The sequence below is a fragment of the Jaminaea rosea genome (genome assembly GCF_003144245.1).
Source record: "Jaminaea rosea strain MCA 5214 unplaced genomic scaffold BDZ90scaffold_3, whole genome shotgun sequence".
Classification (NCBI taxonomy): domain Eukaryota; kingdom Fungi; phylum Basidiomycota; class Exobasidiomycetes; order Microstromatales; genus Jaminaea; species Jaminaea rosea.
Genome location: NW_020289977.1, coordinates 606,920 through 624,240, shown reverse-complemented (window position 1 = coordinate 624,240; position 17,321 = coordinate 606,920). Strand labels below are relative to the sequence as shown.

At 58.6% G+C, this 17,321-nt stretch overlaps 7 protein-coding genes across 7 annotated transcripts; 3 read left to right on the top strand and 4 right to left on the bottom strand.

Annotated features, from left to right (window-relative positions):
• Nucleotides 1-108: 108 nt before the first annotated feature.
• On the top strand, nt 109-1,783 carry BDZ90DRAFT_278344 (putative RPT5-26S proteasome regulatory subunit). Its single transcript, XM_025509079.1, has 3 exons — nt 109-1,095; nt 1,174-1,320; nt 1,397-1,783. The coding sequence occupies exons 1-3, from the start codon at nt 172-174 to the stop codon at nt 1,733-1,735; spliced, it is 1,410 nt and encodes a 469-aa protein (XP_025363551.1). The 5' UTR covers nt 109-171; the 3' UTR covers nt 1,736-1,783.
• Nucleotides 1,784-2,049: 266 nt separating this feature from the next.
• Nucleotides 2,050-3,173, top strand: BDZ90DRAFT_278343 (Snf7-domain-containing protein; the record flags this gene model as incomplete). The annotated part of the gene is made up of 2 exons (XM_025509078.1): nt 2,050-2,151; nt 2,226-3,173. 2 exons carry the CDS (start codon nt 2,050-2,052, stop codon nt 2,778-2,780), a joined length of 657 nt encoding a protein of 218 aa, XP_025363550.1. The 3' UTR covers nt 2,781-3,173.
• BDZ90DRAFT_259006 (hypothetical protein) lies at nt 2,947-5,186 on the bottom strand (the record flags this gene model as incomplete). The annotated part of the gene is made up of 2 exons (XM_025508130.1): nt 2,947-4,881; nt 4,950-5,186. The coding sequence occupies 2 exons, from the start codon at nt 5,184-5,186 to the stop codon at nt 2,947-2,949; spliced, it is 2,172 nt and encodes a 723-aa protein (XP_025363549.1).
• A 237-nt stretch (nt 5,187-5,423) lies between these two features.
• BDZ90DRAFT_230938 (amino acid transporter) lies at nt 5,424-7,833 on the bottom strand. Its single transcript, XM_025505663.1, has 2 exons — nt 7,580-7,833; nt 5,424-7,426 (listed from the first exon to the last, which is right to left on the bottom strand). The coding sequence occupies exon 2, from the start codon at nt 7,375-7,377 to the stop codon at nt 5,680-5,682; it is 1,698 nt and encodes a 565-aa protein (XP_025363548.1). The 5' UTR covers nt 7,378-7,426; nt 7,580-7,833; the 3' UTR covers nt 5,424-5,679.
• Nucleotides 7,834-8,623: 790 nt separating this feature from the next.
• On the top strand, nt 8,624-9,900 carry BDZ90DRAFT_134802 (Tim17-domain-containing protein). The gene has a single exon (XM_025503408.1). It carries the CDS (start codon nt 8,685-8,687, stop codon nt 9,465-9,467), a length of 783 nt encoding a protein of 260 aa, XP_025363547.1. The 5' UTR covers nt 8,624-8,684; the 3' UTR covers nt 9,468-9,900.
• On the bottom strand, nt 9,358-11,837 carry BDZ90DRAFT_273853 (P-loop containing nucleoside triphosphate hydrolase protein). The gene is made up of 2 exons (XM_025508818.1): nt 10,519-11,837; nt 9,358-10,432 (listed from the first exon to the last, which is right to left on the bottom strand). Exons 1-2 carry the CDS (start codon nt 11,789-11,791, stop codon nt 9,669-9,671), a joined length of 2,037 nt encoding a protein of 678 aa, XP_025363546.1. The 5' UTR covers nt 11,792-11,837; the 3' UTR covers nt 9,358-9,668.
• Nucleotides 11,838-11,934: 97 nt separating this feature from the next.
• On the bottom strand, nt 11,935-16,941 carry BDZ90DRAFT_134734 (hypothetical protein). Its single transcript, XM_025503406.1, has one exon. It carries the CDS (start codon nt 16,724-16,726, stop codon nt 12,044-12,046), a length of 4,683 nt encoding a protein of 1,560 aa, XP_025363545.1. The 5' UTR covers nt 16,727-16,941; the 3' UTR covers nt 11,935-12,043.
• Between the last annotated feature and the right edge of the window lie 380 nt (nt 16,942-17,321).

Genomic DNA, 17,321 nt, shown 5'->3' with positions numbered 1-17,321 from the left:
ACGGCCAGTCCGCTCGTGTGCCTGTTTCGCTCGCGTGGCCACGGCAACGTCGACTGGCTCCACTCAAGTCCACGCGGCTCGAGAGCGTCGTCATCTCCGTCGTCTGTCCGCCTGGCATACATTCGCACCTTCGCACCATCATCACACTCTGCGTGTTGTACCCTCGTCCTCATGTCCTCCGCAGATCCATCATCATCCGCCGCTCCAGGCGCGGGTGCACCACCACCACCAGCAGATGGCGCTGCCGCACCTGCTCAGCCAGAACGCCCCGCTTCGCCTCAGATTCCAGACGATGTTCTCAACGCCCCCACAGACGAGATCCTCACCCGTACACGACTCCTCGACAACGATGTCAAGATCATGAAGTCTGAGAACATGCGGCTCAGCCACGAGCAGGCAACTATGAGGGAAAAGGTCAAAGAGAACGCAGAGAAGATCAGACAGAACAAGATTCTGCCCTTCCTCGTCGGCAACGTGGTAGAGATCCTCGACATTGACCCCGACGTCGACGAGGATGCGCCAGAGAGTGGGGCAGCGCTCAGTATTTCGCTGGCAAAACCGACTGATGCGGCTGGCAGCAGTGGTACAGTCGGGGGAAAGGCAGGGAAGAAGGAGCCACGCTGCGCAGTCATCAAGACATCTACACGCCAAACCATCTTCCTCCCCATCATCGGGCTCGTCGACCCTCACTCTTTGCGGCCCGCCGACCTTATCGGCGTCAACAAGGATTCATATCTGGTACTCGACAAGCTCCCCGCAGAGTACGACTCCCGCGTCAAGGCCATGGAGGTCGACGAGAGACCGACGGAGACCTACAGCGATATTGGTGGGCTGGACAAGCAGGTCGAGGAGCTTGTAGAGGCAATTGTGCTGCCTATGCAGCAGGAGGATCGATTCAAAAACTTGGGCATCAAGCCGCCTAAGGGAGCATTGATGTATGGTCCGCCGGGTACGGGAAAGACTTTGCTGGCTAGAGCATGCGCGGCTCAGACCAAGGCGTGTTACTTGAAGTTGGCAGGACCATCCCTTGTGCAGATGTTCATTGGTGATGGAGCAAAGCTTGTCAGGGATGCATTTGAGCTGGCGAAAGAGAAGGTAAGTCTGTGTAAGGCGAGACAGACAGAAGGTTGCACAGTAGCTGACAAACGCGTCTCTCTATCCCGCGCTGTGCAGGCTCCCGCTATCATCTTCATCGATGAGATTGACGCCATTGGTACTAAGCGTTTCGACTCGGACAAATCGGGAGATCGTGAAGTGCAAAGGACCATGTTGGAGCTCCTCAACCAGCTGGACGGCTTCTCGTCCGACTCGCGAATCAAGGTGAGCATGCCTTGGCCTCCTTGCACCCTTGCCGCCACTGTGACTGACTCCCCTTTCTCTCTCCTCGTCTCGGCAGGTCATCGCCGCGACCAACCGAATCGACATCCTCGACCCTGCCCTTCTCCGATCAGGTCGTCTCGACCGCAAGATCGAGTTCCCTCTGCCTGGGGAAAGCGCGCGTGCTCGAATTATGGAGATCCATTCGCGCAAGATGGCGGTAGGCAGCAACGTCAACTTTGACGAGCTCGCTGCCAGTACAGATGAGATGAATGGTGCGCAGCTGAAGGCAGTCTGTGTTGAGGCGGGAATGATTGCATTGAGGGAAGGAGCGACGGTCCTTGATCATGAGCATTACATGGGGGGCATTCTGGAGGTGCAGGCCAAGAAGGCTAACCCATTGTTCTATGTTGCGTAGAGGGAAGAGCAGAGGGAGAGGTGGCAATGCAATACACCATGATCAGAGCAGATCCAGCATGAGCGTGGCTTGGCCATGTGATGTCGTGACTGAGACTGGCTGCTCGTCTCCGCCCGCCCGCCGTCCGTGCGCCACACGTCGTGCCAGTCCGATGCGGACGGCTGCTGTGTTGCTCTCCATCCTTTGCACCTTCGCCATCCCATCAATTCCAAGCGCTCTTGCCCACAAAGGGGCATTGCGCTCCGCGATCGCCCTGACACCCTCTCCTCGACTACTCTTCTCATCTGTCTCATCATCATCTTGACTTCGCCACAATGGGTGCCTCAGGCTCCAAGCCACCCAAAGTCACCTCGCACGACCGGGCCGTATTGGACCTCAAGCTTCAGAGAGATCGCATTCGCCAGTACCAGAAGAAGGTGCGCAGAGCTCGCTCTCAACTGGAAAGATTGCTACCGCTGCTGCTCACTCACCCACTTATATACACGCGCAGCTCCTTCTCCTCGAGGACAAAGAACGGTCCGCAGCTCGCCAACTGCTAGCTCGAGGCGATAAAGCTCGTGCCCTCTCTGCCCTGCGTCGAGGCAAATACCAACGATCCATCCTAACCAAGACCGACTCTCAGCTGCGAACATTAGAGGACCTCGTCTCCAATATCGAATTCACCCAGATCCAAGCAAGCGTATACGCCGGTCTCTCCCGCGGAAACGAGGTGCTCAAAGAGCTGCACAAGGAGCTCAACCCTGAGGCCGTGGAGAGATTGATGGACGAGACTGCTGCTGGCGTGGCGTATCAGCGAGAAGTGGATGAGGCCCTTGCCAGTCGAATGACTGTAGAGGAGGAAGAGGAGGTGAAGGGAGAGATGGAGAGATTGGAAGCCGAGGTTAGGATGGAGAGGGGGGAGACGGTGCAGGAGGAGCCACAGCAAGTCAAGCTGCCAGATGCGCCCACTACGGAGCCCGTCGCGTCTGTACGGGAGGGAGAGACAAGAACAGAGGAGTCAAGGGAGCCGCAGAAGGCAGAAGAAAGGCAGGCTGTCCTTGCGTAATGACGGCGAGGGGCGTGGAAGGGCATCATGATACTAATGAGTCAACGCATGCAGTGACGACAGGACAAAGATCGTGTGCGCTGGATTGTCTTGGCGAGCACCGACAGGAGAAGACACGACGAGCTATTTGATAGGACGACGGCGATGTTGCTTTTTCTGCGCAGTTCTACCACCTCGGCGGGGGCGGCGGGGGCGGCGGCGGTTCGAGCTCTTGGCCCCAGCTCAACTGTCCATTGACAATCATCGCCCTCCCAGCAATCGATGCTCCCGGCTGCTGGTGCTGCATCTTCGCTCCGTGGCCGACTTCAGGCGATGCGCTCTTGCCCATGGCTGCCATCGGTGCAATTGGTGAGGACGGGGTGCCTTGGTATAAATTGTGCTGAGATGACGAGTCTGTCCCGGCGGAAAAGACGGGAGCTGGGGGCGGTGGGGGAGGGGCGAAGTGGTCATGGTAGCCGTTTGCGGGCGGCTGTGGTTCTTGCTGATGCGCTTGATGTTGCAACGGATAGGTAGCAGAGAAACCCATTGCAGACGAGGGGGGTTCAAGCTCTTGACGGGACATCGATGCCTGCCAAGGCAGCTGCCGGTAGTGGTCAGCTTGGTGAATCGCCGCAGGCGGGTACGTCTGCTGGAGACCAGGTGGCGGTGGAGTCGAGTGACGTGGAGGCCTCTCCGAAGCAGTGCCCTGTTTGTTCCTTCTCTTGCTCGGCGTGTCCAGACCTTCTTCGTCCATCACCGCAGCCTGAACAGCCATTTCCTCTCGCTGATCGTCGTCGGCCGTCTCCACGGGATCGGGCAAGCCAAGTAGCTGTGCCAATCCAGGGACATTCGAGTAGGGCAGCGAATTGCCAAGGCCACACAGGGGCTCCGCAGCGTTGCTTTCCGATGCGTCGAGATAGATGCTGGCGCTACGGTTCTCGTTGCCGCTCAAGCTCGTGTCGTGCACCATGATGCCCTTCTGCGGAGCACTGCCGTCTTCCTTGCTGCTCTCGCGAACCTGCAGCAGGCGCTCAATGTTGGCCTTCTTCGCCTCCATATCCCGCCGGAAGCTGTCCAACTCTTGCGTGCTGCCTGGCTTGACGCCGTGGAGGACGTCCATCTCGTCACCAGATGAATGGTAAGGATCGGCCCGTGCGAGCTTGCGCGTCGGCGTTGCTGGACCATTGCTGCCTGTTCTACTCGCGCCGTTGACGCTCGTTGCTGCGGGGCGTCGACGTTGCTGCTGCTTGTCCAGTGGAGTTGGGTCGCGTGACGAGGCATTGGTGTCGTACTCGTCCTCATCGTCCTCCTCGTCACTATCATCTGAGTACTCTGAACCGTCACCGTCGCTCGAGCTGTCATCATCGTAGCGTGGACGATCGTAGCGCGGTGCTCTTAAGTCCACCACGTCCATATCCTCGTCCTCCTCTTCTTCCTCCTCGCCCACGACCTCCCTGCGTCTCTTCTCCGCTTCCAAGAACGCCAGCAAATCCGGATCCATCGGTCTACTCGAATCCTCCTCATCTTCACTGTCCGCCCCAGCAAGGGGATTTTGCCCTTCATCGTCTTCCTCCTTCTTGGGCTGGAACTCCTTGTACTGGCTTCGAACGAAGTCCGGGTCCCATGCGCCAAGCTCGTCCTCTGCTTCGTCGTCGTCATCGTCGTCGCTGCCAATCTCTATGACCTCGGCGGGCTCTTTTTGGGCGGCTGAGGAAGAGGCATCTACGTCTTCTCCTTGGGCTCGACGGCATTCTCGCTCTACTTCATCTAGGTCCTCCTCTTTGATGTGGAAGGATCCAAAGGCACACTCGTCTTCCTTGAGGGCGCGCACCGTACCGTGGTCCTTGAGGATGCGCATTCGCTTGCCCAGCCAGAGCTCGTCTTGTGGCTCCAAGTGAGCCGACTGGAACTTGGCGTATATGCTGTCCCACTTGCGCTTAAGGCGGAGAGTGGACTGGTAGCGCAGATACGAGACCGAGGGGGTGCCGTCTTCGTTCATTTCTGAAGGGGCGGGTAGCTCTGAGCTGAACATCAGACGACGCTGCTTTTTCTTCTTCTTCTTTGCGGGAGGTTTTGATGTCGAGGAAGAGGTGCGAAGAGGGGGCGCATGTGAAGTGACATGCTGCGTAGTGGAGAGGTCGAGAGGTCAGCCTTGTGCGAGGCATAGAGTCCGCTCATCATGATGCTCACAGAGAGGACAAATTCTTCATCGACTGGCTCTTGCTTGACCACTGATGGGCCAGGAGACGCTCCATCATCATCGCTGTCGTCGTCGGCGAGGTCAATGTCAATGCGGAATGGAGGAGGGAAGAAGCGTTGGCGCTCCTGCGTTGACGCGGCTTCCTCTGATTGTCGTCCCTCAGCTGCTGCGCCATTGCCGGCATACATGGAGTGTGAAAGGTCCGACGGCCCTGCTGCTCCGTCCATGCTGGAATCAGAACAGACGTGAGAGCACCGCGGTGGAGGTGAGATCGAAAGGACGAGGAGTGAACGGAAGGCAAAGGTGACGACGAGGTCGCTTTGTCGACGCCTCCAGAAGTGCAACACGCTCGACGCGCCAGTCCGCTCTCTCTCCGTTCAGTCGTCGAGCCTCGGCATCAGGCCGCCAAGCAACACAACTCACACCACTCACGCCGTCAAAACGAGGTAATCACCACCTCCAGACGGCAAACTGTTTGTAGGGGTTTTGCATTTTGTTGTGGGTTTTCGCGATTATTATCGACTCTTCTCCGATACATGGGAGTCAAGAACATGTCGTGCGGTACGAGGGGCTATAGTGAGTTGAGGGAGAGCGAGAGAGGGATTCAGATCGGGAGCCGGGGTACGGGGCTCAGGCAAAGATACAGCTTGCGCAGATGAATCGCTGAGTACTACCCTCCTTCAACGGTCCATCAGATCTCCCTGGGTACGTCAATGTACCTTACAGCTTCTCCTGGTTGCTAACTTGGCTTCCCTCCGAAGGGGACTGCGACTGCATCGTGTCGTTGGACGGCACGCGCTGCGACCCAGGCGCGATGTAGTATCTGTGCCCAGCGACAGCGTAGGCTCCAAAGGCAAGGATCATGACACCGCCAAAGACGACGCTGGACCAGTTCATGCTCATGGCAGTGACGGGCGTCGTCGAAGGGATAGCAAGGACGATGCACTCGAACAAGGTCCAAACGATGCAGGTCCAGCGGATGAACTGGCCGAAGAGACCCTCGCCCAGGTAGAAGGGACCCTTCTGCTCGCGGAAGCGCACCTCGGGGTGGTCTGCGAAGATGGTGCGGCCAACAATGGGGACCCAGTAAGAGAGGTCCATGCCGAGGGCAGCGAGGGAGAAGATGGCGGCGATGGCCGTGTAGTTGATCCAGGCCAGTTGGATGAGAATGATGTTAGCCAGCACAACGAGCCAGACGGCGTTGATCGTGACCTTGGTGCGTTTCTCGACGATGGCGAACCAGCCAGGGATGGCGCGGTCACGAGCCAGGGCGAAGAAGGTACGAGCGTTGGCCTGCACAGCGGTGATGACGACGAAGAAGGCGACGGCGCAAGCGAAAGGCCAGACGACGAGGAAGGCGACCTTGCCGCCGCGGTTGAGAAGGATTTGCGCAACGGCCAGCTCTCCAGGCCACGTCGTGATGTCGGTCGAGGCAACGTCACCCATGGCGAAGACAAGGGCAATGTTGAGGAAGAAGCCCATCAAGCCGGTCACGAAGACGGCCTGAACAATGGCTACGGGCGCGGCAATGGCGGCACGCGAGACCTCCTCTGAGATGTGGGCGGTAGCATCGTAGTCGGTCATAACGAATTGGACCATCTGCAGTCCGATGAGGAAGGCCAGCGACTTGCTCCAACCACTAGCACCTGAGATGTTGACAAAGGCGTCGGCACCGCTAGTGTACTCGCCAGAGGGCGTCCTGGCGAGGACAAGAATGGCGATGACACATGTGGTGATGAGGTTGACAAAGACGTACGAGGCCGTCAGGCGAGCGAGCCAGCTCGTAGGGAACGAGTTGATGACGCCAGCGATGACCATGATGCCGATGTAGAGACCGACAATCTCTCCCGTCGAGGCGACGAAGCGACCGTCGGTGATGACATAGGCCCACGCCATGATCATCGACGACAGACCGTAGGCCGATCCTGAGATACCAGCAATCTGACCCAGGCCGTTTGCCCAACCGACGCCGTAGGCGGTGATCTTGGAGTAGCGTTTGGGAACGAGGTAGCCAGAGGCCGAGTAGAGACCACCACATGAGGGGAAGGCAGAGACGAGCTCGCCAATGGAGACACCCAGCGTCATGTTCATCACCGAGCCAATGAACCACGTCCAAATGACGGACGGCCCACCTCCGGACAGCAAGGGGGTATTGAACGTAGTGATGACCGACGAGACGAGACCCATAATGGCCATGGCGAAGGAGAAGGTCGACAGGCTCCTGAACTCTCGCTTGAACTCGCTCTTGTAGCCCATCTGGGCCAGACGAGCGTCATCATCCTGCTCGGAGCTATCATCTTCGCCGACTGGGTTATGACGGACGACGGGGTCTCCGCTGGGATATTGTGAGTGGTCCTTCTCTGAGTTCGAGGTGTTGGACCCTCGCCTGCCAAAAGCAGCGGCAATGGTAGAGCTCATCTCAGCGAAGAGGTGCTCAGGGACAAGACACGGTGATGGCTAGCGATGACTGCGGATGGGCGGAGGGGAGTGAATTGGCCGCACGTCAGATCTTCTGATCGTCTGATCGTCTCGTGTACCAGCTGTGCCTGATCGCCCGCAGAGGCGAGGCGTCCGGCAAACAGAGTTGGCACTCCTCCTCCTGGGTCGAGGCAAGACTCACACTTTCTTTGCAACTCTAGTCGTCTGAGCGAGTCGTATGAGAGCGCCGTTGTGGAATGGAAAGATGGGTGGTGGCAGTGGTGAGTTGACCGTCGGCGCTGTGGTGGATTGAAGAGGAGGAGGTCTGGCAGCGCTGGGCTGTCCGACAAATGCCTTGGAATATATGAGGCGAGGCCAGATTTCCAAAAGACCAGGGTGGGATGCGAAAGCATCCGGGCTGGCCGCACTAGCCGGGCTCAATTGAAGGCATCACACTTTCTCGGCGCACGCACAGAGAAGCAGTACTGTAGAGCCAAAATCTGCTGCCTGGGCTGCGCTCGCTCCTGCGGACTTGACGGCGGCGGCAATTGCGAAGGCGAGTGGCATCTCTCAGATGTCAGGCACATGAGCGGAGACGCGGACTGGAACCACGAGCGACGAGCGACGAAAAGGCCTTTGAAATTTTGACACCCACCCACGAAAAACGAGTGGCGTCGAAAGCGGGAAGGCCATGGCCAGTCGCCAGGGCGGAGAGGCAGCGGGGCCAGCAGCGTAAGGCTAGACCAGCGAGTCTACGGCGACAGATGCCCACCAAGAATAAGACGGCCGAAATGCCACTACAGACCAGGGGCCGTCGAGTGTTGCGACGACATTGAATGGTGTGCGGGGACGATGGCTCTCACGGGCAACGGCTTCAATGGCATTGCTCATCATGCTGCTTTGATGAGGGGGCCCGGGTACGGGCCTGCTGGCTACCGTACATGGGGCGACAATGGGCGGCGGGAGCGATCTATCCCCGACGCAATCATGGTCACCACAGCTTGCCCATCGCCCGTCGACCACGCCAAGGGTCTGAAGCGATCGTCATGACCTTGCTTGTGTGAGCACAGCCTTGCTGCAATGACGAAGCAACGATGCCTCTTCGCAGGAAGCAAGGTGAGGATATCAGGATGGGGTCGGTGGTGATTCCGTTCCGATTTCGACTTGGCCGGCTTGGGCCGCTCCCGGTCCGACGGTCGGTGCAAAGTTGAACAAAGAGGACGAAGCCTGGAGACGATGCTGAGAGGCTGTCACGACCAGATCATCGACCGCCACTCTCCTGACTCCTGATCTTCACACAGCTCATCATGTGGCCCTTCAGCTCGTCGTCATCATCATCGGCCTCAGCGTCACAGCCCTCGCCTCAGGCTGAGGCTCACACTAATTTCGTAGACCCTTCCTCTTCGACGACTCCTCAGCCTCAAGCCGCCGCCTCTTCAGCCTCATCAAATGCGCAGCAAGCTGAGCAATCCACAACCGACTACATCCAATCGCACAAGTTCGCACAACCCTCGTCCTCATCCTTCGACAGCACCTATACCCCTACTGCCTCCTCCCTCTTCTCCGGTGCTCAATTCGACGCTGCCCGCCTTCACCCGCTCGCCGGCCTGGGCAAGGACGAAGTCGAATATCTGGACATCGTAGACAACCAACCCAACCAGCTCGAAGGAGCACGCACGGCTCTCCCATCTCGCGGCTGGAGTGACGATCTCAGCTATGGCACCGGTACGACCTACCTCTCCGGCCTGGCAATTGGTGGCCTCCTCGGCGCCCGCGAAGGACTGGGCCGACCCTTGGGAGTCGACAACCCAACGATGCGCCTTCGCCTCAACGCCGTCCTCAATCAGATGACGCGCAGGGCCAGCTTCTTTGGCAACAGTGCGGGCGTCATCGCTTTGATCTACAATGTCACTGATGCCATTATCGACAATGTTAGGGGCAAGCACGATATGGCGGGCGCGATTGCCGCCGGTGGGATTTCGGGAGCGATGTTCAAGGCTACGGCGGGTGTGAGGCCGATGGCTGTCGCGTCGGGGATCATGATGGGAGCGGCTGCGAGCTGGACAGCTGCAAAGCAGGCGCTGCTCTAGTAAAGGAGAGACTTGGTAACAGTGTAAGGTGGAGTAATGGACGCTCTCCATGGCGTTGGAACCAAAAGGCGGGACATCATGCCCTGCCACCCTCACAACTCCTTTGTACGATAGATCGCGGCTGAGAGCCGACTGCACACAAACATGAGATTTCCACGAGGCCATCTTTGCGCGCATTCATTTGCAAGGATTGCCTCCCATCTAGTAACCTCCACCCCCTGCATCCCTTCCATGCCCGGCCATCTTCCTCCTCTGCTCCTCCTCCAGCTTCGGACAATCCTGCACGGAGTGCCCAAGACCACCGCAAATTGCACAAGCCCTGATTTGCCCACCAGCTGTAGCTCTCGGATCCTCAATGGCAGCGAGGAAGGGCGGGATACGCTGCTTAGCCTCCATCAGCAGATACTTGAGGTCGAGCAACGTCTGCTCAGGTACGGACATGTTGACGAACGTTGTGGCGATACCAGTCTTGCCGCTGCGACCTGTACGACCAATCTGATGGACGTATGACTCAATCTCTTTGGGCATCGTGAAGTTGATGACGTGCTGAATCTCGTTGAAGTCCAATCCTTTGCTCGCTACCCCTGATGCGACCATTACGTCCTTCTGCCCTGACTTGAAGCTGCGGATTGCGTACTCGCGCTCGTCCTGCGTCTTGCTTCCATGAATCGCGACTGCCTCCACTCCCTTCAGTAGCAGATACTCCTGGATATCGTCTACCTCGTTCTTGTTCTCCGAGAAGATGATGACCGGCGGGGCAGTCTTTTGGAGACATTCGAGGAGGTAGACCATCTTGGCCTCTTGCTTGACGTATTCTACCTCCTGGACGATGTCGAGAGAAGCAGCGCCTGCTCGACCTACATTGATCACGACGGGGGCGATGAGAGATTGCTCGGCAAAGTCTTGGATCTTTGCGGGCATGGTGGCTGAGAAGAGGAGGGTTTGGCGTTGTTGCTTAAAGAAGCCTGCGGGTAAGGGTGCCAGAAGAGGTCAGCTTGTCATAATTGCTGATAGCAGACTCACTCCTGCGATTCGCTCGCTCTGCACTCACTCATGATATTCCTCACATCCTCCTCGAAGCCCATGTCAACCATCCGATCCGCCTCATCCAAGCAGAGGTACTTGCAGCACTCGAGGGTGAACTTCTTCTTCTCGAGCATGTCCTGCAGTCTGCCCGGCGTAGCAACAACGATGTGGAACCCTTTGTTCATGGTGTGATGCTGCTCCGCCATGGAAATGCCACCAATGCACAGTAACACTCCGATCTCCGGGTATCCATCCTCTGCTAGTGCTTGTGCCATCAGCTTAAGATTCTCGTACGTTTGTCGCGCCAGCTCGCGAGAGGGACAGATGATCATACCCAGCGGCCCCTCGCCACGAGTATATGGCAACTTTTTCTGCTCTTCGACAGCGAACATGACGATGGGCAGTGAGAAGGCCAACGTCTTGCCGCTTCCCGTGAAAGCAATGCCGATCATGTCCCTGCCGCTGAAGGCTGTCGGTAGGCCTTGCATCTGGATGGGGGTGGGCTTCTTGATTCCCTTGGAGGCGAAATGCTTGATGAGGCAGTTGGGAACCTTCATATCGCGGAAATTTGTGATGAGGGGAGGGATGTCCAGACCATCTGCGAGGACATGGTGCTGCTCCCTCAATTTCACATTCTCCTCCTCTGTACGCTCGAGGACGAAGCGTGGCGCCTTCCAAGACGTTTTCAGAGGCTCGGTGCAGCTGATGCCCTTTGCGAGCTCCATGTCACTGGCCAACTTCCTTCGCGCGGCGTGAGCCTCGAGGATCTTGCGCTCCTCCTCTGCCTGTCGCTCAGCTTCCGTCTGAGTGGCGTAGGCTTTGGCCTCTCTCAACGCTCTTGCTTCGTCGAGGAGGCGAGTGTTCTTCTGCTTGACTCCCAAGTCCTCTTCTGCATCCTCGTCGTCAGATCCATCGTCGTTGCCGTGCTTGGCACCATCTCGTCTTGCTGCGCTGCCGCCATCGCCATTGCCATCCACCGTCGCACCATTCGACTTGGACGATGAGGCAGTATTGGCCCCACCCGCACCTGCCTTCGAGGTTCCACCACCTCTCGCCCGCACCTTCTGCAGCTCCTGTAACTTGCGCTGCTTCAGCGGCACGTAGCGCTTCGACTCGTAGTCATCCTCGTCCTCTTCGTCATCGTACGAGTACTTTGGTACGTCGTCGTCCTCGACTGGTCTGCGGCGCTTGAAAGCTAGCGCTTCGCCATCTTGCGCAGCGGGCAGAGATGATGGTGACGACGACGCTGAAGCTGGCAGTGTCGAAGGTCCAGCCAGAGCGGATGTATCTGGAGTCATGGCTGGCAAGATGGATGGGATGTATGGGATGCAAGGCGCAGCTCACATCCACACACGACTTGGAGCGCGAGAGACGCAAGGCGGACTGAGAGCAACTTGGAGCGGAACCAGCCAAGGCCACTTTTCCACTCGTTTGCACAGTCCAAAGAGGGTATCGTGGTCATATTGTCAAGTCGAGGGAACAGAAATAACTGAGAGATTCTCTAAATAGGTAAAAAGGAGTCCAAAAATTGCGCCCATTCATCGACTACTCTATTTTGCCGCTCTACCAGCCGCAACAGGCAATGCCGACGGGCGGGGCAACGCACTCGTCGTCGTCTTGGGCGTCGTCGGCGATCGAACTGCTGGTGATGAAACGATGCCTGAGCCGCCTTTCTTCAAGCTGGTGGCCACAGAAGGTCGCGCGATGCCCGTGCGAGGTGAAGTGGGGCTCTTTAGCGTCATGGAAACCCCCTTTGACGTCGGCGTGGAGGGCGCAATGGCCGGGGCCGTAATGGCCGATGATGCTGTTGAGCTCGATGAGCCCATGCTGTGCTGCGTCGAAGCAGGCGGTCGAAAGCCGCTTGTCCGAGGCGTAGCTGGAGTACCATTGATGCGTGAAGGTGGCGCAACCGCTCCAGCTGGGTCTGAAGGTCGTCTCACGGTCGTAGGCGACTTGAGCCCCTTGGCGGAACCTCGCGATGGAGTCGGCAAAGAAGAACGCGGAGCAGCTGCTGGCCTCGGTCGAGGCGAGGGGGCTGGCTGAGCAAAGCTACGCTGTGGCTGAGGCGATGGCACAGGCGGCGGTGCAATGAGAGCGATACCATGCTCCACACGCACGCCGTCCTCTGAGCCGTCCAGGATCTCCATTGCGTTGTCTTGGTGATGCTCATGATGCTGTTCGTTTTGAGCGCTAGCAAAGCTACTGCTGCGAGGTTTTGCCTCCTCGTCAATGAGCGACAATCTCGCAAATTCAGGTGGAGTTTTCGCCTCATCCACCTCTGTCTCCGTCAGAGAGCGATCGGTTGCCGTGCTGAGACGAGTCGAAGCTTCGATGGCTCCTGGCTGGGATGACGGTGCAGCTTGATCACTGAGGGCACTCATCTCCTCCTTCTCACCGATGTCCGCCAACTTCATCTCCTGCGACGCATGCTTGGTCATAGGCATCGAGTCGCGGTAGTTGTCCACCGTCGTTGCGACACTGGTCGCACTGTCGCGTCCACGGGGCAGGCTCGACCAGTCCGACGAGACGGCAGTGCTCGGCGTGTCGAATGGGGAGGACTTAACGTCCGGTGAGGAAACCTTCGCGAGAGGCGAGGACTTGGTGTCAGGACTGGGAATGACGTTGGCGGCGGCGGCGGCGGCGGCACCTGAGGCGACGGCTGCGCTTTCGTTCGACGCCCGCTTGATGGCTTGCAGCGACGGCCTCGCCTTGGAGGGAGCCGGAAAGTCGAGCTCTGAGAGCATCAGCGATTCCTCCTCGTCTTCGTCTGCCGCCTCTGCTTCGGAGCGGAAGCTCTCTTCCAGATCGGGGCTCTCTGCTCGTGCGACGAGGCGACGAGGGGTCGAGGGGATGGTCGTATTTTTGGACAGTGATGGATGTAGAGCCTTGGCTTTCCCGTTCACGAGGTCCGCAGAGCGAGGCGACGACGCCGAGGAGAGAGAGACAGCGAGACTGGCGATCTCTGTCGCTAAGTCGTCGAAGCTCTTCCCCTTGTTGGTGGCGAGGGAAGCCTTCGGAACCTTGAAGGCGACGCTGTCATTCGCAGCTCGCCCACTGTTGATGCTGGCCTTGACCCTGCCAGAGCCTGCGATCGTTCTTGGGGAGCTGGTGGCCTTGGCAAGACCAGTCGTGTTCGCTTTTGACTGCTGCAGCTTACGCTTCGACCCTCGCGACTGTACGATGGCATCAAAGGCGCCAGTCTGGTCCGCCAACTCCTGCGCAGGCGTGGTGATGTCAAGGTCCGACTCGCCCGAATCGTCATCGTCGTCCTCCTCCGCAATGCCATCGCTGTCATTCTCGCTCGAGTCGTCGCGAGCGTATCCTCCAGTACTGAAGCGCGCCTTGCCGCGCCTTCCAAGCGTAGAGTCAGACGCATTTCCGCCCTGATTAGCATCACCATCAAGGGAGAGCGTCGAGTTGCGGAAGGTACTGCTAGCATAGGGATTTGTGCCAATATTGCTACGCCTGGAGGTCAAGCGCGGGGTTCGCATCTTCATCGGCGGCCACGCACCGTCGTCGAGGTCCTCATCGTCGTGCAGGCCCGAGCGCAGACGGGACGTCCGTCGTCGAATGGGCGTGCTGAGCTGCGTAGGCGTGTGGGAACGAGCCCCATCGTCGTCGCCGTCATCGTCCGTCTCCCACGCCGAGCGTGAGATGTTGGACAGAGCCGAGTTCTGCTTCTTCAAGAGGTGGAAGTGACGTCGAGCTCGATGCGCGTCGGAGCCGACTCCTCCCGTCTCTGCAGCTTCGCCAGCAGCAATGCCGTTGTCACCGTCGCCGGCGCCTACTCCCGCCTCGCTCCTCCCTGCCAGCGCACGCTCTTCCGGTGGTGGGCTGGCAGGAGGCGTGGTTTGCTGTGAGAACTCGCGATATTGCTTGACAGAGCGGAGCGAGTCGCTGCCGACGGATGCTTCGGACATGTGGCCGAGATGACTGCCGATTGAGACGCTTCTGCCGAGTGCTGCTTGAGCATGACGATTGAAATCGAATGCGACGCCCACGGAGTCGTGTGTGGGCGAAAGCATGGAGAGGTGTGAGGTTGATCCCATCGAGTGCAGCGACTGCTGACTAGCACGACCGTGGCTGTGCCCCATGGACTGCAGTGACGCTGCGTAGTCTGGGCCGTGCTCGATGGCGTGGGCATGGATGTCCATAGGCAGCCATGATTTGGCCGAGAGAAGACTAGCTTGCCGCTGTTGGTACTCCTTCGCATCTGCCTGCTTGGCTCGCGTTTCTGCGGCCAGCTTCTTCATCGAGACGGGGCCCGACGAAAAACGACTGTCGATGGATGGAGACACGGTAGAGAAGCTCGTGCTCCGAGATATGGATGCTGGAGGGCTCGTGATGCCTGAGCGAGCAGCAATACTGGCCCATGTACCACGGCCGGTCAGGTCCATGGGGCTAAGACCCTGCGGGACGAAGGGAGGAAGGTCTGGAGAGAAGGAGTAGAAGGCGAAAGGGTCTTTCTCGGGGGGCTCGGGCGCCTGATCCGGTCGAGGAGCAAAGGGCTTGGTAGAGCTCTTGCGCACAGAAGGCAGCATGGCCCTCTGCTCGTCAAAACCCATCGATCTAGTTGGGCGAGATTTCTGCCTGCGCTTCTTTCGCGGCGTATCAGCGTCGTGTGTATTGCCCGAGCCGCCGTCCGAGATCGTGGCATCGCTGTCTACCTCGTCTATGCTGATGCTAGGCGTTCCTACTGCGGAGGAATGGATAGTGGAAAGGTGTGACGAGCGTGTTGTGGGCGTAGCCGGCGGCTCGTGCTGCTCTGATTGGTAGCCAGACGTGGATCCCTCGACGTCCGACTCGGCATTGCGCTGATAGAGGGCGACGAAGCTGGTGTTGGAATTTTCGCTCGCCCTGCTGAGTCTCTGCGCCAGAGCATCAATTGTCGTCCGTGGCTGTCCACCGTGACCCTGAATAGCATTTCGGTGCTCATTTTCGTACGTAGAGTCTTCCCACCCTGGCCCAGTCTCTGTCTCGGCATCGGAAACGTACGAGCGACGCTGGTGTGCCTGTCCCTCAATGTCGGACGGCGTCCCGTGTGACGATCGTGCCTTGCCCTTGGAGTGGTTCGTGTGATTGCCCTGCGGCCCTGCTTCCTCTTCCATGCTGGGAAGCGACTGACCGGCTTGTCCAAAAGCGTTCTCCTCTGCCTCCGTGTCGTCTTCTGCCTCGCTCCTTGCCTCTGACCATTCCGGGCTGGACCATGTCGATGAGCGCCGGCTGCTATCAACGCTAGCACGCATGACGGCTGATGAGCCCGACAGGGAGGTGAAGGGCCGATCACCTGAGGAGCCGCCCCTGGACGACGTCGACGGGCGAGGCAGATCAGGCAAAGGCTCGTTGGGCGGCGGTCGCACAGCATTACGGCTACCTTGGCTACCCCCTGATCTACTGGAGGCGTACGAAGACGTCGATCGACGTCCGGAAGGTAGCATCGGTAGTGGCTCACTCGGCGGAGGTCCTCGTGGTGAGATAGGACGCGTCGATGAGCTTCTCGTTGAAGCGCGTGATCCAGACCCTTTGCGAGCAGATAGAGTAGAGGTAGTGGCCGGACTCGAGGTCCCTGAACGGCGAGAACGCACGGATGAGGCAAGACTGTCGTAGCTCTCGCGACTGGTGGCAGGAGCTGCTGCGAGGGTATCAAGTGAAGCTCGGCCATCGTCCATGCCGCTCTGCATCCAGACTGTCTCTGAAGGTGGAGAGGACGAGGACGCTCCCGTAGACTTGGCCATGCTGGCTGCGCTGGGTGCGCGAGGTGAAAAGGAAGGGTTCATGAGAGAAGCCATGGTGCCGTGCCCAAGGATAGTGCTCTCTTCAGCACTTGCCGAGGACGAGTCGTGGCCGGAGCTGCTCTGCCCCCGCTCATCCATCTCCTCGAACTCATCTGCACACCACGTTAGGTAGCGAGGATCATTCTGCGATAGTGTATGCCCCTGCGTGATGCCATTACGCCCCTGTTGTGGCCTCAGGAAGCCGTTGCTGGAGGACGAAGAGTCTGAATGTTGGCTTGTCGAGGCAGCAGTCGTCTCTGCAACTGCATTCTGTTTAGCCTGTCTCATCTCCTTGATCTTCTCGCGGAGCTCTTCTCGAGAAGCAGCTGTGTGGTCATGACCTTGGCTGCTGTTGCTACCGCTACCGCTGCTGCCGCTAGTGCTAGCAGTAGCCGTCGGCAGGCGGTCCTGCATCCTTGAAGGGATAGAGGATGATACAGCCACGCTTGCACTGGTCATCGACGACGACGACGAAGGCGACGACGATGTGGCAGTCAAGCAGCCAAGCTCAAGCGCCTACCACTTGCGCTGGCTTGAGTAGAGCTGCTGCCCTTGACAGGGAAGAGAGCGAGGCGGAGTAGGGCCAAGGAGCGATGCAGGAGGTGTAGATCTGGGTCGGTTGTGAGATGCGATGCAAGGAGGGGCCTGAGGACATCCGACGCGTGCCCAGACGTGATGGAAATAGGAGTTTGATGTGAGGAGAGGGTCGAGTAAGAGAGGTAAGAAGATGTGAGGGGAGAAAGAGGATGGCCTGTGATCGTCAACGTCGTGTATTGGACACCGGGCGTCGAGGGGCCTTGGAGAGGGGCTAGTGGCTGCTTTAACAAGGAGAAGATGCCATAGCCCTGGACTCAAAAGCCGGGACGCTGTGCGTGCGGGATAAAGATCTCTATCGAGGAAAGAGTCGTGAAGATGGAAAAGAAGAGATGGTGGGCAGTGATGGTGATGATGATGGAGGGAGAGAGAGTGAAGTGAAACCAGTTCCACTCTGCCCGCCGCACTGAGAAAGTGGTACAGTCGTCCTGGTGTCGACTGAAGCACGCCGTGGTGGGTG